At 44.0% G+C, this 24,546-nt stretch overlaps 2 protein-coding genes across 2 annotated transcripts in view; one reads left to right on the forward strand and one right to left on the reverse strand.

Annotated features, from left to right (window-relative positions):
* Positions 1-9,464, reverse strand: part of LOC128339897 (olfactory receptor 1052-like) — a 52,402-nt gene extending 42,938 nt beyond the window's left edge. The window contains exon 1 of the mRNA XM_053284433.1: positions 8,879-9,464. Within this exon, the coding sequence (XP_053140408.1) occupies positions 8,879-9,464 (586 nt within the window). The remainder of the gene's footprint in view (positions 1-8,878) is intronic.
* Positions 9,465-22,557: 13,093 nt separating this feature from the next.
* LOC128340736 (olfactory receptor 5F1-like) lies at positions 22,558-23,502 on the forward strand. Its single transcript, XM_053286279.1, has one exon. The coding sequence runs from the start codon at positions 22,558-22,560 to the stop codon at positions 23,500-23,502; it is 945 nt and encodes a 314-aa protein (XP_053142254.1).
* Positions 23,503-24,546: the final 1,044 nt, after the last annotated feature.

A 24,546-nucleotide genomic window follows, 5' to 3' on the forward strand; every position in this document is an offset into this window, starting at 1 on the left:
ACCTACTCTTCTGCCCCCAAAGCCCCCTTTCTGCCCCAAATCCACCCCAAATAATATCAACATCACACATCAACAACAACAGCAGAGCTTTGCAAGGAATTAGGCATTTTTCCAAAGGTCATGCACATCCACGTCCCCTCCGAGAAATGCAATTGATCTACACACAACAGTGTGAAACAACAACAATGAAATGCACACTGCCCCACTGGCCAATGAGGGTCAATTTTACCCTTCAATTTCCTTAAAAGGAATAAGGAGGCAATTGCCAGCAGATCAGCCCATGCTTTCACTGGCCAATCTGCAGGCTGGAAGGGCCGGAAATTCAAACAGATGTCAACACTCAAATTGGAGACTAAAGGAGAAAGGCTTTTCACAATTGCAAAATGGAGTTCCAAAACAGCCAAAACAAGAAATCGTTTTGTATCCGAAACAGGGATATTTTGTTTTGGCTACAAAATTTTCTGTTTTGAGCATTGCGTGTTTTGTTTCAGCTACAAAACAGCCCAAATGGCCTGTTTTCAGCACAAAACGTTTTGTATCTGAAATGAAACGCACACTCCTAATATCTGGACTTCAATCCTGGCAACAGATGAAGCAGCATCAGCTAGACAGGAGGAGTGTAAGAGTCCAGGTCAGAGGATTGCCCCTTTAAGGCTGCTACTCTCAAGTCAAGGAGGTGGAGCCCAGCAGGGCTAGAATAAGCACAGAAGTATTTAAAGGCTTAGATTGCCTCTGGATGTTGTCAGTTCAATGTGTTCCATGGATTTGTCCATGGTGCTGTATTCCAACCAACCCTGACTTCCTTCATCACCTGCCAGATCTCCAGATCTTGAGGGCTCTGAGCTGTGGGGTAGGATGGGACAGGACAGGTTTCAAGATGGGTTTCTAGGCAGAATTGTTTTTATTGCGGGTGGGGGGATTCATCTGTTTACAACAAGGGAAGGAAGGGTGTAGGTGTTACTTAGGCCCTCAGACTCAATATAACTACTCACTGAGTTTGGCCTTAAATGAATAGTGCTAAAGTTACAGTCTGTGGTAGTTCCATTCTCATCATGTACAGCATCACACGTGGTTGTGAAATTAGTAAAGCTCATAAGCTATGAGGTCAACAAATTCTTTTTTCTTCAGAGTTTGTGTAAATCCAATGCATATCAGAGCACAGCTGTGAGCCCTGAGCTTGCAGACCATTTCATTTTGATTTTTGCTATATGTGCTTGTGATGACTAGTATGATAGTAACTGGAGATACAGCTCAGTGCAATTCTGCATGCCATTACTCAACTACTTCCAGAAAATTGTAGCTGGCATGCAGAACCACAGACTACAGTTATGAGCAAATGAGGATATTTTAAGCAGCAGAATAATAAAACAGGTGTATAAATACACATTCTTAGGGCATGATCCATCCCCCAACAAGTTCAATAGGAGAGGATAAGCATAGGGCTCAATGAATGAAGTTTTCCCTTCTTTCCGTTTCTCAGTCAAACCGTTACCATCGTCTGTAATGTGAGGCTCGTAGATAATAGGGATGTTCATGGACTGAAGTTTGTGCACTGTCTTGGTGCCACAGGCAGGGGAGTGGTGAGTGGGATCTTTTCAAAAGAGAAGAGAAGGTCTTTACCTGCCCTCCACTGCCACATGCAGCTTCCTGCTATGACGGTGGTGCTGCCCCCAAGAATCTGCACACGGCACCGGCACACACATGGCATCTGCCTTCTTGATTGTCCAGTAGGAAAAGGCTGTGTGAAATCTCCCCTCCTTTGCCCTTATCTGCTGTTAAAATTATGTCCATAGTTAGAACTGAAAGTGACTAGGGGTGCACAAATGTTTCATTCCAAACTGGTTCACGTTGAACCTGGGCCAGTTCAGAGGTTTGATTGTGACCAAAGGGATCAAACCAGACCAGGCCTGCTTTGGGCAAATTGATTTGGAAGCATAAGGTTGTCTGGATGGGGGCCCTGAGAGAGGAAAAAAAGCTGCTTACCATGGCTTGTGTTGCTGCAGTGCTGCTGCTCATCACCACTTGCCCTCCCAATGCTGCCACAAGCATGCTCCCCCCTCCTTTACTAAGCTGCAGCCAGCCTTTTCCCCTCTTTTGGAGGCCTGAGGGGGTGTGGAGTAGCCCTCACCACTGCTGATGTATCCACCATCCCTGCCACCAAGCTACTATTAAATAAGATTTTTCTTACCCCACCGTCTTAGTGAATACCCCTTTACTGGTAAAGGGCCTCTAATACATATGCATCTTAGGACTGTTTTAAAGATATCCTTCTAGAAATCTCTCTTCTCACTCTCCATGAAGAACACTGACAATTCCTATGAGCACATATGCATCAAACTTTTTTCCACATTTAAATAGCAGCTACTTGCCCTCATACTAAATAAAGTACAAAGAAGGAATTTTAGCTACACTACCCTATAATGGATGGGCATGGAACCGGTTTTCTTGATTGAGCTCAAATCCGGTTCAGATTCCACACAGCAAACATGATGAAGAGATACACCTGAATTACACAAGCCGAAAAGGGAAATCACTTTTGCCTCAGAGAGCATATTACTGACCACTTTGAGTGTGGTGATTGAGGAATAGCAGCAGTCAACAAAGGACAGTTGGCTGAGGGAAAAGGTACATTGGCATATAGAGCTGTTGGAGCCCCACTCGAGGATTTCTCTCAGCTGGATGACTGTGGGGTCCAAGAACCTGCAGGAGACACAGGGGATGAGGACTGGGAGACACTAGCAGCCACAGAGGGTCAGCAACCTCTCTCAGAACAGCCTCCCGGGGAAAACCCAGGGACATCCCTGGGCTCATCAGCCCACTCCCCAATCACAGAGACCTATCCTTCAAGAGGGGGACACCAGGGAGCCGCCTCCTCCAGAAAGCCCCTCAAGGGAAACGTCTCACTCTATGGCCTCTCCTATCTCCCCGAGTCCAGCCCATACAAAAGGGGTGGCCATAGTCCTCTGGACCCACTGGGATCCCCTGTTGGTCTTCCCTACATGGTGGCATAGTCATGCCTGTGAGGAACTCAACCAGTGCTGCCAAAGTGCTCGCCTCACAGCTAGAAAGCAGCCAACGGAGAGGTCTCTTCAAGAGGAGGACCAACATCATGAGCCATGCTCTTCATGAGTAATAGTTGTTTTGTCTCAATCACCAGGGGAAGGGTGTGGCCCTTCCTTAAGAGTATGTAGGTGACTGTTTCCTGGGACAGTTACTGGTAACAACTGCTCAAGCAGGTCTGAGTTAGGGATGTGCACAGAAATGATTGGGCTGGCTTGGTTCAAATCCAGACCAGTTTCAAATCAACCTGGTCTGGTCTGGATCTGGGTTGGGTCAAGCTGGGTCTGGCTCGGGTTGACCCTCAAGCCTACCTAAGCTGGCTCATGGACTGGCTCAGGTATACTTGTAAAGGGGGATCTGCACAGGGGTGGGGTGGAGTTAGAGAAAGCATCTTCTGTACCTTTAGCAGAGCCTGTGGGATAGGCAGCATAGGCAGGGGGTGAAGTAGTGGCAGCAGGCAGCAGTGAAGCATCGGAGGTGATAGAGGGTGGCAGTGGGGCTCCTCCAAGCCCCTCACCAGCCTCCCAAATGAGCATTCACAAAGGCTATTTGTGCCACCATTTGTCCCTGCCTTGCTGGCCTCCTCCTTGCATCAATCTATGCTTGGCTGAGTCAATGAATGCACATGAGGAGGAACAAGGCAGAAACCCAGCCCCCACCAGTGCCCTCCACTCCTGCTCCACACCCCATCGGCCCCCTCACTACCCAGGATAATTGGACTGCTGAGGATCAGCTTGATCTCTGCCGGCTGCCACCCTTTGTGTGACTGCAAGTGTGGCTTCTGTTCAGCAATGTTCTCTGCTTCATTGGGGTTGCAGGGCAAGACTTGGGTGGTAGCTGGCAGGGATCCAAACAAGCCTCAACGGCTCAATGATACTGGGTGGTGGTTGGCAGATGGTGTGCAGCTGCTGCAGGAAGGAGAGCACATTTTGCCACCAAAAATGGCCCACAAATCTGCACTTGAATTGACTACCTCATTTTGTCTCATCATAGAGATAGGAGCCCAAAGGTTTGAGTCCCATCGCAAGAAAAGCCTTACTTGGACGTTGTGTGTGTTTGCTCATATATATACATCGTCCTATTTCAAGAGGCTGTTTGTCACTCAGGCGAAGACCTTCTTCAATTTTGTCCTTTGTTCTCCTATGAGTTAAGAGGCTTTAAGTACTTTTCTAAGGGTCATATAAAATATGTCTTCCTGTAATGCCAGGAAGATGCTAGGATGATTCACACCCACATGAGTCAGATTTCTGATGAACATTATCTTTCTTCCTTTTCCAGATAACCTGTTTTTGCTATAGGAAAGGGTGGAAATTGCTTAGTTCATCTCCCTTAGTGATGAGAGCTCTGAATGGAATAGATCCCCTGAGGAGAGAGAAAATGAAAAGACGCATGGAAAGAAAGTTTCCTTCATCTTCATCTCGAGCCACCTTTTCCCTTTGAATGACAAAATGTGATTGCAACTATTATCTCTAAAAAGATGAACTTTGAAAATTAGTTTTTTTAAAACAGCTAAGTGCCAAACGTCTTTTGCACGACCAGCCCTACCTGAGTAGGATAGGGCTATCTCAGGTAGGGCTGGCCATTTGAAGTGGCAAGGTCACTCCCAATCCTGCCACTCTTCTCTGGGCAGCCCTTCTTTTCAATCCAGGCTGAAAGCCAGGTAGAAGTAAAAGTGTGCACCTCTTACCTTGTTTCCTGATCGTGTGGCCTGTCACACTGCTAGCAGTTTCTCCTGGGCTGCCAGCAGCCATCTTGGCCATAGAGTCGGGGGGCAGGATAGGCCCAAGAGTAGGGAGCTTTTGCAATGCACTGTGCTGCTTGTGCGGTCCATTGTGGGATACCTGTAGGCCTATTTTTCTTCTCCCACACCTCCTGCTCAATGCTCCCTGCCACTCTGCTCATCTGGGCACATGGGCGGTGGAGGGCTGCTCAAACTCTGGTCATGTAGGTGAAGGCAGGTAGGCTCCTGGCTTTCCTCAAGCTCCCCACCCCCATTTGGTCATATGCATGAACAATGCACATTACATTAAACTTCAAGTTTGTCCCTGGATTTTTTAAAAGCCACTAAAGCAGCCTTGAAGTGGGTGGGGGGCAGTCCATATGTTCTTCCTTGTGAGGCTACACATTGCACTAAATGCAAAGTCTGGCCTGTAGGTTTGTTTTTATTCAGTTAAATAGCCAAATGTAACAGCCAGTCAGCTGACAAGAAAATGTCAAAATATCAAGAAACAAACCTGAAGGTAGATTGAAAAAATACTCCTTGAATGGTTGGATAAAATCCCTTTCTGAAGCCTAATAGAGATTTTAGTGTCAAGGATTCTTTATTGGTCTGCCATGTGTTAAGACATACATAGGACAAAACCCTGTAAATGAAGTAGTTTTGTAACAATAGTTATAAAGATGTTCTAGAATGTTTAAAAGCTTGCAAATAGAATCTGTGTTTACTGATGAAGTCTGTCAGGACAATTAATAAGCAAAGTTTTGCATAGTTCCAGAAAGGTTTTGTCAAGACACATAAGCCCTCATGTCCCCCCACCACACACATTCACACTAGGGATGTGTGAAACATTGTGGGTACAAAACTTTAGTACTTGAAACAGGCTGTTTTACGTGTTTTGTAGACAAAACAAACCACCCATTTTCCAAATCCAGAGTTTTGTATACAAAACGTCCCTGTTTCGGCTACAAAACGTTTTGTTGTTTTGGACCTCCATTTTGTGGCAATCTCTGAGTCAGTCTCCATTTTGTGTTTGACATCTCTTTGAAATTTCACCCTTTCAGCCTTCCAATTGGTGACCTAAAGCATGGGCTGACCTGCTGATGATTCCCTCCTTGTTCCGCATTGTCTTTTTTGGCGTCTTGCCACTCTTAACTGACCCCACTTTGGCCAGGGGAAGGGTTGAAGAAGGGGCAAGGGTGGGGAGGAGTTCAAGGAGGAGTTTTCCATTCAACAAGTTAGTTACTCATTTGCCATTCTGCCTTTCTGCCTCATTGAAGAGAGAGAGAGAGAGAGAGAGAGAGAGAGAACTAGTTTGCATTGCATGGCATGCCTCAAGTTGCCATTATGCTGCCATGCCATTGCCTATGCCTGCCTGCCTTGTTGCCAGCCTGATAGCACATGAGATTTTCAACGACAAACCATGAATCCACTCTCATATGCTACTAGAGAATCTACACTCAAAACATCTCAGAAGCAACAGAACCCAGTACCCCATGGGTTAGCAACCCATGGGGATGGTTGGCACCCTATGTGCTCTGCACCACCACTCACTCTGGGCCACACTGGTGCCCCCAAGTGCAGTTATGGGGCTGCTGAAACCTCCATCATTCCCTATGGGGAAGAACCTTAAAGACACGTAAACTCCATTAAATCTTTAAAAATCAGCCCTCTGCCCAATTCCTTTAAAATAATTCTGGCAGATTCCTTGACCCCACTGGGCACTACCATCCACCCTACTCTGCTCTGGGCCACCCACTTTCCCCCCAATGTGAAGCTATACTTTTGCTGAGTGGAGGCTTGAAGGAGTAGTTACATCAATGGTGTCCAAGCAGATATACTATTAGGTTGAGAAGGGATTTCCATGGAACAGCAACTAAGGGTTTTGTGGCCTGGGGGTGTCTGGGAATGGAAACTGTTTGGGGAGTTGTTCAGAAATGGACTGACAGTTTATGCTGTGTCCAATGGGAGGATGGAGATTTGGTGTGGTGTGGGTCAGGGGTTTAGCAGTTAAGCGGTTTTGTTGTGGCGTGGGAGGGTTGTATATCCATGTCACTGCCACTTCCAGTGAGCTCTGGGTCTGGGTGGGAGAGGAAAGCTAGGAGATATTTTGCTTTTTGATTCACCGTGGCAAAATGCCTTGTCATATCATCAGATTCAGTGCTTATGGATTTATAAAGTTCAGGTTCTTCAGTCAGTAGGGAATTAAACTTTGGAAAGTGTTCCCTGCTTAAATAAGAGTCTCCCCATCTCTAACAACTTTTTAAAAGTCCTTAAAGATGCATCTACTCATCCAGGCTTTTAATCAAAAACTGTTGTAATAGTTTTTAACATTGTTTCAAAATTTTAAATTGTTGTAACAAAAACAAATACATAGACTAAGTTACATAGTTGTTACATGCAACATGCATAGACATAAGTTTTGGGTGCTATACAAATATGTTAAACAAACAAACTGCTGCAGCTGAAGCTTGGCAGGGCTGGAATGTTTATTTCAGTTTGAGCTCACTGTTTTACGGCATTTATCTGTAAGGCTGTTAATCACTCTCCATGGGAGGAGAGCCCAGACAGTTTTGTCCCTTAAAACATGGACTGGCCTGATGCCATGAATCTGCCAGAGAAATTTGCTCATTAGCATGAGTCTAGCTGGGAATTTTGATTGATGGAACAAGAGGAGCACTGGGCAAATAGTGGAAGGCTTTTAGATCAATAGTTTTAAACTGGCAGTTAAGGAGTTGAGAGAGGGAGTTTGCAATCGCCCTACGATTTACCCATCTGTGGACATTTCCCCGAATCTCCAGCAAAAGTTGGGCTGGCTATAACACACGGATTGAGTTAATTGGGCTGTCTGTTTCTGGCGGCTTGGCTGGCATTTTGCAATAGCAACTGATGCAGGGGTGGACATTGCCCGAGTGTTGTTGAGGCTGAGCTCTGCTGGGCTTTTAACCCCATGAATGCCTTGGGAAGTGAGTAGGTCAAAGGCTTGTCTGAGTAGGTCAAGCTCTGCTTTAAGCATGAGTAACAGGGAAAGGTGGTGAGTGATGCATGATGCCTACACAACTACAGCCACAGCGGCATGATTTTTAACATCGGAATGGGACTCAGAACTTAAGGCTATGCCTTAACAGACATGCCATGTGAGCAGTGATGATGATGTGCGTTGACACAAATTGTGTCTGCTTACAACTTGCATGCCAGACACCCACACTTTTCTTTGGTCTTTGAGGCCTAAATCAAGATGGGCAGGATGTAATGTATGGCAGCTGCGAAGATGCCTCACAAATATATGGGTACCTGGAGAGGAAGTTGTAAGCAAGAACAATTTGTGACATTGCATAAATGCATTACTGATGATCACATGGGATGTCTGTTAAGGCATTGCAATCATTTCTAATGCTGATTCTGTAGGAATTTATTGAAAGATAATATATTCAAAAACAAAAGACTTCTTTTCACAATAAAATATACTGATTTTATTTCCAAATCTACTTAAAAGACTAATAAAATTAATGTTTATCAAATCTCTTTGGCAATTACTTTACTTATATGCATGTATGCAAGGAATGTCTTTAAAATCCCCTTCTAGAAATTTACTTCTTCAGTCTTCTTGGTGTCCAATTCTGATGAGCAAGAATACGTGAGGAACACCACATAGCAATTACAACTTGTAATCATGACAACAAATGAAGCACAAAGAAGGAATTTTCTCCCAACAGCTTAGCAGTTTATTCAGTCAACATTGTGTTCAACGTATTGACCGAGAGGAAACTTTTTTATCCATCAGCCTTTTGAGGGCACCTTTTACTTCCTTATTCCTCAGGGTGTAGATCAGGGGGTTCAGCATGGGAATCACCACGGTATAGAATACAGATGCAATTCTGTCTGAGTGGCTACTATTAGGCTGGCAATATATGAAGATAATAGTTGCATGGAATATGGAGATGGCTGTGAAGTGGGAGGCACAAGTGGAAAAAGCTTTGTATTTTCCCTTGTTCGAGTGAACCCTCAGTACAGATATAAGAATGAAAACGTAAGACATGAGAATGATTATGATGGTGCTGACTTCCACAAAAGTAGCAAAAATGAAAAGCAAGATCATATTGATATGAGTGTCAGAACAGGAAAGAGCTAAAACTGGTGAAATGTCACAGAAGAAGTGACTGATAGTATTTGGTCCACAAAAGAACAGCCGAAGTATAGAACAAGTATGAACTAGGGAACAAATAATTCCCCCCATGTAAGAACTGGCAACCAGCTGGATACAAAGCCTTCTAGACATAACTGCTGTGTACAACAAGGGATTGCAAATGGCCACATAGCGGTCATATGCCATCACTGCCAAGAGAAAAGATTCTGCTACAACCAACATGACAAACAGATACATCTGAGCCAAACAAGCAGAAAAAGAAATCCTTTTGGTCACAGAGAAGATGTCGATGAGCAGTTTGGGTGTGATGGAGGAGGAATAGCAGATGTCAATAAAAGAAAGCTGGCTGAGAAAAAAATACATTGGGGTATGGAGTTGAGATTCCAACCTGATTATCAAGATGATACCAAGGTTCCCCACCAAGGTAACAATGTAGATCACGAGGAACACCATGAAGATGATGATCTGCAGCAGCTCTGGGTAGTCTGTGAAGCCCAGGAGGATGAACTCTGTCACGGAAGTGTGATTTCTTTTCTCCATTCCTTTAGGATCATGCTTTATTACTAAGGGTTTGACATGATGATGGATAGGAGGTGGGGAGGAAGGTCACTCAAAAAAAGGTTCCTGAATAACCATGAGTAGCACTACTGTTTTCTTTGTAAATATTTTCTTTTTGCAAAGAAGAGTGCTATGGTAAAAATTCTCAACTTACAACATTTTAATGCCTTCAAGAGACATTGCTCTTCAAAAGTCAATTTTGATAACCTGTGCAATCAGATTTTTCTCTGGGGGGAAAAAATCAAAATATTAAATGATAAAGTGCAAGTTCTTTCTTTGGCCCCTAATCCTTGCTACCTCCAAACCTAAAGCATATTAACAGAGAAATTCACAGAATTATTTGATGAGACGAAGGCTGCCTTCGGACATAATGTAAAACCTGAGGCAAATGTGGCCAAGGTTCAAGAATTTGATTGTCCACATGCGTGAACTCATAGTACCATCACCAAACTGCAGCTTAATTTTAGCCATCAGACCTGAATTGGAACCTTCATTTTCCTTTAAGTTTTGCCGCCAAAACTCTGGTCAAAAAGCAGCATCATGTCATCTGAATTTCATGTGCAGTGTTCAACCAGAGTTGAGGCTAGGAAGCTCCTCCCTCTCTCCTACTCAATTGGCTGCCACAGCTTTCCTTCATGCGTCAAAAGAAGCCCACACAGCCAGTGCCTCCCCCTTTGCAGTCTCCCTAAGTGCAGATCAGGATAATCTGGGAGCGCACGGGGGAAATTGAGACAAACTGCCAGTACATTGGACCTTTTGCCATTATGTGAGAAGGCAGCCAAAGTTTACTTGGAAGATGGTTTCCTAGCATTGCAATTCCATCTTTCCTCATTTCTTCAAGTCCTGCTGGTGCACTGTTATTTCTGCCAGCAGGTGAATGCCTCCTCCTTCCCAGGTGTGAAATATGGGCCTATTTAGTTTTTCTTAGCTCCTAATTCTTATAGCAGAAGTGGGAAAGCATCTCCACTCCAGCCATGTATAGATACCATACCATTAAAAATAAAACTCCACCACTAATTTTTGGTAGAGTGGCATTCATTGATATAATTGTGGCTTGGTATGATCTTTCACATTAAAGGACCCTTTTCCACACATGCCAAGCTGCATGCAATTTTTATTTTAAAAACTTAGCTCAACTGTAAAAAAATAGTATTGAACAAAATTATTATTAAAATGGTCACTTTAATATACAGATTTAAATCAATTTGTATTTTCCCTACTTTGGTGAGTATATTTTTTGCACATAATATTCTGCTGAACATTAAAAATGTCCCCCTCCAATGCTTCCAGCATCCAAAATTTAGAAGAATAAAATTGAAATCAGATTACTAACTAGATTAAGCATGTTAAAATAACCAGAGAAAGTGAACCGAGGATGAAAACCCTGTTGTAGTAGTTTGAATTGTAGTAAACTACATTCTAATCTTTTAGAATCCATTCTGAAGGAGAACTATCTGTCTCCAAGAGGAAGGCAATGAAAAAGAGTCTCAGCCATTTTTCCAAAAATGGTTGTGTTTTCCAAAGGTTTCTGAGAATAATCCTAATCACATTTCTATACTTTTTACCTGGGTGATGCTTATCCTGAGAAACTATAGGACAGTCCTAGAAGCACATTACAAATGAACTGAATGGAGAATGTTTTTCCCTGAGTTAAAAAGCAAGTGCTGTTGGGGTGTGTGGGAGCTCTTTTTCATGCGTTTCTGTGGCCTTTGGGATCTAATCTCTGAAGCATTTTGTAAATGCTCTGTCTCAGAAAGGGATGAACGCCATGCAAAAACAACAGGAATATAATATAATACCCATTCAACACCCCCCCCCATCCTTTTTAAAAACAAAACTGACAGTATTGCTTTCCAACATGGTTAGAGTATGAGGCTCTCCACATGAGCAGTGTGGAGAGGTTACAGGGCTTTTGTGGGGAAAGTGGGCTTGGCCCGATCTCCCTGCACATGAACTTTCTGCCATCCCTGGGTGGCTGGATCAGCTGCCCACACAATGGGGCGCTTCACATGACACATGCGAAGTTCCTGATGGGGTTCTGTGGGGAGAGCTGGCTTAGCCCACTCTCTCTGCAGATGAACAGTCGCTCATAGCTGGGCAGCCGGATCGGCCACCGACACAACTGCCAGCTCCGTCACAGAGCCGGTGGGGGCTGAGAGGGTCGGGGTCCACATGGCCCCCAGAAGTTCCAGGATGCTTTGCATGAGCGCATGGAGCATCCTGGAGAGACCCCCGAGCCCGGGAGGCTGCTTGCAGCCTCACAGCCAGGGGTCTACCCGTGTGTAACCATGCGCTGCTGCAACACATGAGCAATGAAATGAGGTTAATGGAGTGCACACATCTGGCCCGTGAGCCCAGTGGTTCCCATGCTCCACGGAAAGGGGGCTAATCTCCCTTAGTCCACTTTCCATTGGTAGTGGAAATAGCCTCAATAACTGGCTCCATCATGGAGCCGGTTGAGGTGGTGGAGATTGGGGGTTGCCCAGCCCTCGAATGTCCCAGGATGCCCCCTATAACTACACGTGGCATTCTGGGGAGACCCCCCATGCTGGGAGGCTTGTTGGAGCCTCCCGGTCGGGGGGTCTCCTCGTAGTCGCCATGGTGCAGACTCACGAACAGGGAAATGGGGTTAGTGGAGCACTCACTCCTCTAACCTCATTTAGCGGGGTGCAGCTCCTGTTGCAGCACACAACTGCTAGAAAGCAGGCGGGGCTACCTTAGCCCACTTTCCAGCAGTCATGAGAATAGCCTCTGAGGCTATTCACACGATGGGAGAAAATCGGGCTAGCAGAGGCTAGCTCGATTTTCTCCCATCATGTGAACCGCCGGGCTCAGCTGTGAGTGCTGGACTAGGACCGGGGAGACCCGAGTTCAAATCACCATTCAGCCATGGTACTAGCTGGGTGACTCTGGGCCAGTCGCTTCTCTCTCAGCCTAACCTACTTCACAGGGTTGTTGTGAGGAGAAACACAAGTATGTAGTACACCGCTCTGGGCTCTCTGGAGGAAGAGCGAGATATAAATGTAAAATTATTATTTCTTGTTTACACAGTCAGACAGGTGTTATTGACTGGTTTGTTTTATCCAGACATCGAGTCCTTCCCAAGGACCTGGGATGCCAGAATTTTATTGTCAATGGTTATAGATATCGTCGGAGAATATAGGCTGTTCCCAGTAAAGCTGCTTTTTGTAACTGGCTGATGGTGATTTCTGTGGCCCCTATGGTGTAGAGGTGCTCTTCAAGGTCTTTTGGAACTGCACCCAGGGTGCCAATTACCACTGGGATTATTTTGGTCTTTTTCTACCACAGCCTTTCAATTTCAATTTTTAGGTCTTTGTATTTGGTGATTTTTTCTATTTCTTTTTCTTCTATTCTGCTATCCCCTGGTATTGCTATGTCGATTATTTTGACTTGTTTTTCTTTCTTCTCGACTACAGTTATATCTGGTGTATTGTGTGGCAGATGTTTGTCTGTTTGTAGTAGTAGTAGTAGTTATTGTTGTTGTTGTTATTATTATTATTATTATTATTATTATTATTATTATTAATACCCAAACTTATATTTGCATATACTTGCTGATGTCAGATAATTGTAAAAGTTTAACAAAAGACAAACAATGAGCTCTAAAATGTCTCATGTCATATATTCTCAAATGGTCTTTGAAGCCAAGGAGTTACTTAAGAGAGAGAGAGAGAGTACATAGTCAACACACAGCTGAGCTCCAAACCAGGCATAGATCTTCTGACTGTCAGAAGGGTTGGGAAAGGACAGTTTAAAATATTCACGTGTGAAAAGAGATTTTCCATTAATCCAATGGCAACACATTTGGCATTTTGTTGACTTCAGAAAGCTTAGAATGATATATAAGCCAATGAATAATCTACAGTATCTTTTAGTTCAAAAAGAACTCCATCATATTTGGGATATTTCTGAACAGAAATACTTTTTGACAGTCCCTCAGAGAGTCTGTTCTGCTAAACTAAGAGCTGAAACTTGCAAGCTGCTTATTTTGGGGCATAATAGCATATCAAAATTCAGTTTTTCTTAAATTTAAACTTTAGTCTTAGGCATGCTTATATCAACATAATGCATAAAGGCTTTAAGAATAATGTAGTGGTTAGAGTGTTAGACTAGGAACTTGAAGACCTGAGTTCAAATCCCCATTTAGCTGTGAAACTCACTTGCCACCTTCACACATAATGCCAAACTGGAGGTGACTGAATTGCACTCCTCCAGCTGTTGGCATCAACAGGGATGCCACATTGGCATACCCCAAGCCTCAAAGCATGTCAAAGGGAAATGCCACATTGGAGGATGACTGCCTTCCTCATGGTCCTCCCTTTGTCAATCAGCAGGAAACGGGAATTTGATGACAAGACGAGCACTTTGTGGCATGGTCTCCACAAATCAAATGATAAAGTATTTGCACAAGCACCCAAAGTCCTGGTGGCGTCATAAACTGGGCAACCCATTAGTTTCCCAACAAAGAGGACACATGGCAGGAGAGTGTTATCCAGGTTCTGGGTTGAAAGGTAGCCCCTGGAATTCTTGCGTCTGCTCTATTTAAAAAAACCCCAACAAATTAGTAGGGAAAGGGGGACTAGATGCACCCCCTTGGGTGCAAGCATAAAGTTTCTGGTATTACCCATGAGTAGAACAGTCTTGGGGTAGACCAGGATGATGTTTTGGGGATGTGATCACCAATATTGATTGACTGATTGATTGATTGATTGGATTTAATAAATAAAGTGAGACAACATGTGATTGTCCATTCTCCCAAGGACCGTTCTTTCATGAGAGTGGCAGGCCATAGAGACATGCATGTGGATCAGAGGACTGCCACCACCCAGTCCCATTGCTAGATCCACACAAGCCCCAGGGAAGATTACCACACCAACACATTTCCAGGCCATGGTGACTGGCAGACAGCAGGATGAAAGCGCTCACTCTGGCAGTCTGGTTATATCCATATATGCATATTGATTTTTGCCCAGCACGGTCACCCAGCTTGCCAGGGATTGCTAAAAATAGGGGCCTCCCCCACCTGTGATTCCCCATGGTGGAAGCTCCACATATGCCACAACATCGGTCCCAGACCAGAAATTATGCATGCCTACTAGGAGCCATCCCTGATCTTGCCAGACTGAGCCCATAGGGTAATGGCCAGACACATGGAGTGGCCCAAACTCTTTGGACACATGAAGCAGCCCTGTCTGTAGGTGTTGAGTGTGTAGAGGGGAAGGCAAAGAAAATGAGTTCTATTTTTAGATGAGGCCCACATTAGTGGGGGCCCCTACAGTTGGATTGCCTAACTCATGAGGGAGAACCCGCTCCCCCTCAGAATCATTCCTACATACCAGCTCCTAGGCTTACCTGGCATGCACACAAGACATTGCTTTCTCTGTGGCCACACTCAAGCTTTGGAATCTCTCCCTAGTGAGGTGCATGTTGCCCCTTCTCCCCTGGCTTTCCAGAGGTTGGTTAAGATGTGTGTCATTGAGCTTTTGGGAATGCATAATGTTAGGAGTTTTATTGAACTGTGCTCTTTTTTCTTGCTGTTTTAGTGTACTTGTTTTATTTATTACTTGTTTTATTTATTTTTACTTTCTTAATTGTACTTGTTCAATTATGAGCTTTGTTGAAACTTTTTCAAAAAGTGGCACAAAAATACAGAGCTGATGAAAGTGATGCCATCCTGAGAGCCCGTATTGATGATGAGATGCTTACAGATTTGGTTGCATATCCGAGCCATGTTTTAGCAAAAGTTACAGCTGTTTATTAGCTAGCTGTTGTATTCTTCCCTCTGAATATTCTATCAATAAAGAAATACTATGAACCAAAATAATTGCTGATTCTTTTTATTCCTTAGAGATAAATCCCTCACACTGGAAGAAAGAATATTTTCCCATATGTATACTTGCATGGAAGTTTATGGAAACCAGTACAATCAAGGAAAGAAAAAACCTTTTCATTAGCATCAGCAAAGTGGGTGGGGCCTAGATGTTTATAAAAATCATCAGCCCCTTCATCTGGGGTTGCCATATTAGTTTTCACTGTAAGTGACTATGAGATGCTTAAGTGTGTCATTATCATAGCATCATTAAATAATAAAACAGGAACTTTTGAAGATACTGCATGGCACCATCAGTTGATTTTCATCCTGGCAAATAGGTAGGTTTATGCATATTGAGTGAATTTGCCAGCCCTGTATAGAACAGTTTGGAAAAATAGTGTTATATCTATGGGACAATTTCTTGTTGTTGGGCCTGGAGAATGTGAGCGCAGAGCAACAGGCTTCACTTCTTGTACTGATTGTTTGTCCTGTTCTTATAAATTTAGCCTTTGGTCTACCAATAACATTAGCTTAGTGTGTGAAGCCTATATCTAACCTTTAGGGTGTGAAGCCTTTAGTGTGTGAAGCCTAAATCTAACATTACCTTTGCAAACATCGGATGCATTTCTGTTTTCCAGGGTCTAATCACCATATTTGCAGTGGAGAGGGGCCAATTTTGCATGAAAATCTTGAATGTTGTGATGACAAAACAGAAGTGGCATAATAGGAATACAATGAGGTAATTCACACAATCAAAAACTGTGAGCCGGGTCTCATGATCAGTCTATGATAGCAAATGAGATTTTCAATGAGACACCATGAATCCACTCTAATATGCTATCATAGAATCCACACTCAATACCTCAGAAACAAGAGAACCCTGTACCCCATCAGTTAGAAACCCATGGGGGTGGTTGGCACCCTATGTGCACTACACCACCACTCGCTCTGGGCCACCCCAGCACCCCCCAAGTGCACTTATGGGGCTGCTGACACCTCAATGCTTCTCTATGGGGAAAAACCTTAAAGACACGTAAACTTCAACAATTAACCAAAAATCAGCCCTCTGCCCAAATCCTTTGAAAAAATTCAGGTAGCTTCCCTGCTCATAACCAGCACTACCACCAACCCCACACCGCTCTAGGCCACCCCTTTACCCCGACATGAAGCGATACACCCTTCATTATATCTAATGGGGGAAAACCTTAAAGACACGTAAACTTCAACAATTAACCAAAAATCACCCCTTTGCCCAATTCCTTTCAAATAATTCAGGTAGCTTCCTTGCCCACCCTAGGAACTACCAGCCACCACACTGCACTCTACAACACCCCTTTCCCCCCGACGTGAAGCTATACATTTGCTGCAATCCTCATTATTCTCTATGAGGAATTCAAAAATACTTTAACAATTCACCAATAATCAGAGGAGTGTCCAATTGCCTTGGGATTTTTTGGGTGGTAGGCACCCCTGCCTGTCTACCACCCACCACTTTTGTGCCCCTAGGTGCTCCACAATAGGGGATATGGACTGGTTTGTGTCCCATTATACTCTATGAGAAAAATAATTAAAAATATTTCAAATATTCATAAAAAAATCATAGGGGTGTATGATTGCTTCAGGGTTTGCATGGTTGTTGGCACCCATGGGTGCTCCACAATAAGGAATAATTGTCTGGTTCGAATCCCATTATATCCTATGAGAAAAAAATAAAAATATTTTTCAAAAATTCATAAAAAATCGTACGAGTGTCCGATTGCTTTGGGGTTTGGGTGACAGGTACCCCTGGGTGCCAGCTACCATCCTAGCTACTTTTTGAGGTCTGAACCAGTTTGGTTCAGATCCGAACCAGGGGGTGGTTCGGACAAAACCAAAACCGGACCACCCCCTCCCAGTTCGGACCCGGTTCGGACCCGAACCGAACCAGGCGAACCAGTTTTATGCACATCCCTAGTGTTGACTCAATGTGTGGCAGCTGTGAAAAAGGCCAATTCCATGCTTGAAATCAATAGGAAGGGGTTTGAAAATAAAATTGCTAATATTATGTTGCCCTTATACAAAACTATGGGGCAGCCACATTTGGAGTACTACATGCAGTTCTAGTCACCATATCTGAAGAAGGACATTGTAGAACTGGAAAAGGGCAACCAAGATGAACAGAGTCCTAGAGCACCTTCCTTACGAGGCAAGGCTACAACACCTGGGGCTTTTTAATTAAGAAAAAATATGAATGAAGGGAGACATGATAGAGTTCCATAAAATCATGCATGGTGTGGAGAAAGTTGATAGAGATCATTTTTCCTCCCTCTCACATAACACTAGAACCAGGGGTCATCCCATGAAACTGATTGCCAAGAAATTTAAGATAGACAAAAGCAAGTGCTCTTTCACACCATGTATAATCAACCTATGGGATTCTCTGCCACAAGATATGGTGACAGACAACAGCCTGGATGGCTTTAAGAGGGATTAAGATATATTCATGGAGGACAGGACTATCAATGGCTACTAGTCTGAGCTCTATAGGCCACGCCCAGCCTCAGAGGCATGATGCTTCTAAATACCAGTTGCAGGGGAGTAGCAGTAGGAGAGAGGACGTGACCTCAGCTCTTGCCTGTGGACTTCCAAGAGGCATCTGGTGGGCCAGTGTGTGAAGCAGGATGCTGGATTAGATAGGCCTTGGTCCTGATCCAGCAGGGTTTGTCTCATGTTCTTATGTAAAGGTCAGGAATTCAGGGACTGTGGGTAGGCCCCAAAAGAGAGACAAGGAGCTTTGCGAATTGGGAAATCTCATGAACTATAGGATTAAAAAAGATAATGAGGCTGATCTCACAAGCAGCCAGGCCTTGGCAACAAACCTGGCTAAGATGGGCTTACAACCCAGGCATGTTCAAGTTCAAGTTCTTTAATGTTACAACCACAAGCCAAAACAAAAGGAAAAGGTTACAATTATACAACAATAAATAGAGTATATATAATTAGAACCAATTAAAATTAAAATTAATTAAAAAAATTATTTTAACAGACTTGGAAACATAATGATAACAAAATTAAAACAATAAAATATCCTTATTAACCTGGGCATGCAAAAGGCCCAAGTTCACAACCTGGGCAAGCAAATGGCCCGTGAGCATGCGTGGTGGCCTCCAAAATTGCTGTTGCACACTCAGAGAGGCCTGAAACGGGCCAGACTTGCCCAGGTGAGACCAGGGGAAGGCTAGTGCAGGGAGGAGAGCTAGTGGGGAGAGGAGAGCTGGTCTTGCAGTAGCAAGCATGACTTGTCCCCACAGCTAACGGGCCAGACTGGCCCAGAGGAGACCAGGGGAAGGCTAGTGTGGGGAGAAGGCTAGTGGGGAGAAGAGAGCTGGTCTTGCGGTAGCAAGCATGACGTCCCCATAGCTAAGCAGGGTCCACCCTGGTTGTATTTGAATGGGAGACCACATGTGAGCACTGTAAGATATTACCTCAGGGGATGGAGCCACTCTGGGAAGAGCAGAATGTTCCAAGTTCCCTCCCTGGCTTCTCCAAGATAGGGCTGAGAGAGACTCCTGCCTGCAACCTTGGAGAAGCCGCTGCCAGTCTGTGTAGACAATACTGAGCTAGATAGACCAATAGTCTAACTCAGTATACAGCAGCTTCCTTTGTTTGAGGGGAACCACTGGAGATTCCCCCCTGGCCGCAGCAGCAGCCCTGAGGCCAAAGAAGTCATCAGTGGTGGTAAATTTGCCTCCCCCCCACCCCGAAATGTAACATCCCTGCAGTGGCGTAACTAGGGAAAATGGCGCCTAGGGCAAGCACTGAAATTGCCCCCCAAAAAACATCTGACACTCATCTTTCAGAAAACTTGTCTTTTATTAGCTCAATAATACAAAAATATCTATGTATTAGTCCACATGATTAATGTGGATTTGATTGAAAAAAAAAACTTTTTCCAATTGGAGATTTTTTTAAAGGCATGAAAATAGTTAAAAATATGATTTCCGAATATACAATTGCTTAAATATATTTTGCTATAGAAAAGTGCATGGTCAGATTGTATACTTAAACAGCCTTTGGTTTGAAGTCTAACGTGGTATATATATTGGACTCTAGCTTTTATATTACACTAATCAAGTGTGTTCCTCTTTCATGTGCCTGTGCTGAACAGTCCATATGGTTAGAAACAGGTGATCATTTTTCAGTAAGCTAAATTTCCTGCATTGTGAACTTAGTTTATTATATAGTTGCTCCAGTGTTTAGTAAAGAATATGATTTATCTCCATACATGTAGCCACCACTGTAAAAATTGTGAAGAACCACTTCTAGTATACAAATGATAAATTAGAGGCACAAGGAAAAGCATGAACTCAACAGCAGGCAGAATCCAAAAGTTAGATTCCAAATTAGCCACAATATATATAGTAAGTAGTGATGAGATCCAGATTTGTGGTGTTCTACTACTAGAAAAACATTTGGTCTCAAAGTTTCTGGATGTACAGATGAATTTGAAGAGATATAGCAAAATCCAGCTACAAGTTGTAAGATCCAAGATTTTATAGTGTTGCTTCACTGGGGACACAAATAAACTGTAGACACAGCCTCAATATGACAGTTACATGCAATACAACTTGCAGATGGAGAATTCAGGCTGCTTCCCAATATTACTTTCAGCAGACACAGAAGCTGGCTGAAGAGTCACACCCGAATTTAAAAGTTAATGAAAATGTAATATCACAAGAGTAGCACAGAAATGTCTGTTTCAGAGACAAGACTTGCAAACTTAAAGAGCTCTAGGAAGCTTACCATATCCATGCCTCTCCTCTAAATCAAACAAGTTTATTACCCTTCTGACATTCTGAAATCACACACTTAAGTTTCCCCTCTTCTCAAAACACAATGGACACCACAAACCTAAACATACTTAGCTGGAAACATGTCTCACCTGTTTCAGTAGTATTCCCTAGTAAATATACTAAGGATGGAAACAAATCTCACCTGCTTTCCTCACTTTCCTTTGCAGGTGAGGAAAGAACTCTCACTTGTCAATCTCAACATATATTTACTAGGAAGTATATTCACTACTTCCTAGTAGATATACTTTGAATGGGGACATAAGCTCTGTTGAACTGATGAGATGTTGGGTATCAGGGTCAGAACTGACTAGAATAGAACATCGAATGTGGGAGAGGCAGAATATTACAGCTGCATTAATCAGAGTTTGGATTTGATTGATGGAAGAGCATCCTCTACACCTTTATACTATTCAGGCACTGTCTTCTAGAGATAGGGTTTTGACAACTGGAAATAAGATTTAAAAATGAGATCTATGGGTCATTTTGCCAGTGATTGGAGTCCTCTCTTCCCTAAGTTCCCTTCCGTCCCTGCAATCAGCTGCAGACACACACACCTCGGTGCTTTTGCCGGCACTTTCCTGCTCAGCTCTCCTTCCCCTCCCAAATCTCACCCAGTTCTCTCTGATCCCTTGGCACTGGTGGGCAAAAAAAGACCAGACAGCATCCTGAGATGCAAGAGGCCTATTGAGCCAAGAGAAGTTGGGGAAGGTTATTTTGCCAGTGAATGGCACTGGTGGGCAAAAAAAGACCAGATCCTGAGATGCAAGAGGCATTACGCCAAGAGAAGTTGGGGAAGGTTATTTCAGCAATAACTGGAGTCCTTCCTTCCCTAAGTTCCCTGCTCGCCATCTCATGGAAAATGCCCCCCTTCGCCTGGGCAGTCAATTGCCAGGCGGCTGCCACCTTCCCTCCTCCTTTTTTTTTTTTAAACATTGGCCACCCTGCACGTCCCATGCAGACTCCTGATTGCCGTCTCCTGCTCTCACTCTTGAATTGCTGCTGCTATGCTACTCCCGCACGCCCCATTTCCCAAAACTGCGCTGCTGCAAATTTGCTTGGCATGTTGTAGCAATGCACCCTGCTTCCAAGTCCCCCCTTGCAGAGGCAGGCTGCAAAGAGGACGTGACATCACCTCCTCAGCTCCAGCCCAACAATGAAGGCTGAGTGAAGAGGAGGAGGAGAAGCAGGGCTCATGTGCTCAGGCAACCCACTCCCTCGTGCCCCAGCAGAATTGTAAATAGTGTGATGTTGAGCTGCTGGAGGGGGAAAATGGGAAGGGCTGGGACCAATCAAACTAAACAAATGGCGTGCGACAACTACTCCTCATTGTCCACCTGACTGTGTGCAGGCGAGGCAGACAGGGAATCGCATAGCACTTAGCGTGGGAAATTGCTCGCCTTCAGCTCCTGAGCTCTATAACTCGTGCTTTCAAGTTGTAGTGTTTTCAAGTTGTTCATCACAAAACCAGCACACTTACTTTGACTGCAAGAGTCAGTGAAGCAGGTAGGGAGCAGAATGAATCAATGGATTTTTTGCTCCCTGGTCTTCTACTCCCTCCTCCTCACTTCAGCAGCCAGGTCCAGGCGGGCCATGAACAGCAGCGGCTGCAGCAGCACACACAACACGAGGGCAGCATGCTCTTCTCCACTCCTCCTCTCGCCACCAGGAGCCAATGGGAGAGCACCGCCCTGCCCAGACAGATCTGGCAAGTCACGCAGCTTGCCTGCACTGAGGGGGAGGGGGAGGGGAGGGGGGCGCCGTCACCAGTCTGGACTCGAATTTTTTTAAAAAAAAATTGAAAAAAATTGTGGTGGGGAGGAAGGGGTGGGGCATGGCAGGCACTTCGGTGCCCCCCTCCAGCGGCGCCCAGGACACATGCCCTGCCTGCCCTACCATGGTTACGCCCCTGCATCCCTGGTGACCCCAAACCAGGCTTCATCGGTTTGAAATTGAACCAAGCCAGGCCCCTCATTTGGGGTGCCCAAACAAAACATGTCTTGAACATGCCTTTGGTTTGGACCTGAATGGAACCAGGCAAACCGGTTTGATGCACGTCCCTTGAAGGATTGTCTGTGGGGAAGGCAACGTTTCGGAAGCCATCCCACCACCTAACCGCCTGCTATGTCATGTAAATGGCCGTAATCATTATTTATTACAGAAAATTGATAGATATTTTTACATTTCTACATTGTTACATCTAATTTTTATTCTATTTCTAGATCTGCTTTATAAAGACTCTTCACCACAGAGCCTAAAAGGATCAAGCAACTACATGTTCAAAATGAGAACAATTTTCATCCCTTATTAATTGCAAAGTTTTACATGCTTTTGGCTATGACATATGTATGTATGAACTCCTAGTCACTCATTCTAAGAATTATAGGAATCATTCTCCTGTTCTACATTGGAAATGCCTGTGGAAAACAACACTGTTGTATCCGAGTTCATTTTTCTGGGATTTACAGATCAGTTAGAATTGAAGATTCCCATTTTCATGTTATTCCTGCTGATCTACATTGTCACTGTGGTGGGCAACCTGGGAATGATTGTGTTGATCAGAATGGACCCTCAGCTTCATACCCCCATGTATTTTTTCCTCTGCAGCTTAGCTCTCCTAGATTTTTGCTATTCCTCCAACATCACCCCCAAGGCCTTGGAAAATGTCATGTCAGAAAGGAAAACCATTTCTTTTGTGGGATGCTTCATCCAGATGTACTTCTTTGTTGCTCTCGCAAGTACAGAGTTCATCCTTTTTGGGTTGATGGCGTATGATCGTTATGTGGCCATCTGCAACCCTCTGCTGTACACATCTATCATGTCCCACACCCGATGCATCAAGATGGCAGGCGGAGCATTTACAGCTGGCTTCCTGAACTCAATTATACATACCACTTTGGTAGGTACTTTGTCTTTCTGCCAGTCAAATGAAATCAACCATTTTTTCTGTGAGGTTCCCCCACTCCTCAAGCTCTCATGTTCAGACACCTCCGTGACGGAAGCACTCGTTTTCATTTGTGCTGGAACCAATATGTTGGGCTCTCTCCTAATAATACTGAGTTCCTACACTTACATCCTTTTGACAGTGCTCCAGATGAATTCAGCTGAGGGCCGCCGAAAAGCCTTTTCTACATGCATCTCCCATCTTATAGCTGTAACCATATTCTATGGAACTACTGTGTATGTTTATTTACAACCCAATTCAAACTATTCAGAGGATCAGAATAAGGTTGTTTCTGTGTTTTATGCATTTGTCATCCCAATGCTCAACCCTTTAATCTACAGCCTGAGGAATAAGGAAGTGAAGGCTGCACTGAAGAGAGTAACACATAAGAAATCATTTTCCCACTTACTGTAACTGTTAGTTCAATAAAGTTTTCAAGCCACATACACTGAGTTCTATAATTTTTACTACAATAACCTTGTTATATGGGGCATTTACTTGTGTGCTTCATTTACCAGTTTAGTAATTTAAAAAATATTCATGCATCAGGCCATATCCTCAAAATTTTAGAGATTTTTTTCCATCATTGTGGGAGGGGATTTTAGAATGCTGGAATTAGATTCTGTAACTCGTTCAGCTGTTATTTCTTGCTTCCTGTAATCATTGTTCCTTATGCCATATCCATATCCATATCCCTTTGCTTCAGTCTTCTACAGCCTCCTGTCCAATGGTTTCTCTCCCAGGGTTGGCTTGGATGATACTTCATCAACTAGTCTCACCGCATATAATAAGGATGTGTGAGCACCATGAGCATGTACAGCCTTCCCCCACTTCTGGAATACCGGGCGGCTTTCCCTAATTGTGTGTGGGGAGTGGTTCATCTGATTCGCTTCTATGCACACACTACAAATACTAACTGAAATGAGTTTTTCAATTGTTTCAATGAAACTAGAGAAGCTTGAAAAGATTATATCCACGATTAGAAGGTTGGGGCATTCTTCTCTGCCAACAAATGCTGTAATTGTGGACAGTGCAGGGATGAAGCTTCTGAATGCATTCACACCAGGGTGAGGTTTGTGGGCACACTCTTGCGATGCTGTGAGTGGGTACAGCTTCCCTTTTTAAAAAATGTGTGAAGAGGGCTACAATTGGCCTACACCATACATTACAGAGCCACTGATGCCTTTCCTATGGTGGTGGAGTTGTCATATTCTACTGCCATGTACACCTCCTGTAATGTGTGACATGACGGGAAAATGTTGTATAATTAGACACAATAAAGTAGGGATGTGCATGAACTGATTTTTTGTGATTTTATTTGAGGTCAAATCAAATCAGTCACATGCTATTTGAACTCAGATCTGCAAACTTAAATCTTAAAGAGAGCCAGTGTGGTGTAGTGGTTAGAGTGCTGGACTAGGACCGGGGAGATCTGAGTTCAAATCCACATTCAGCCAT

Source organism: Hemicordylus capensis, chromosome 1 (assembly GCF_027244095.1).
Source record: "Hemicordylus capensis ecotype Gifberg chromosome 1, rHemCap1.1.pri, whole genome shotgun sequence".
Classification (NCBI taxonomy): Eukaryota; Metazoa; Chordata; class Lepidosauria; order Squamata; family Cordylidae; genus Hemicordylus; species Hemicordylus capensis.

Bases quoted from the DNA above. Each gene is read 5' to 3' on its own strand.
- LOC128340736 (XM_053286279.1), top strand. From the start codon at position 22,558: ATGCCTGTGGAAAACAACACTGTTGTATCCGAGTTCATTTTTCTGGGA.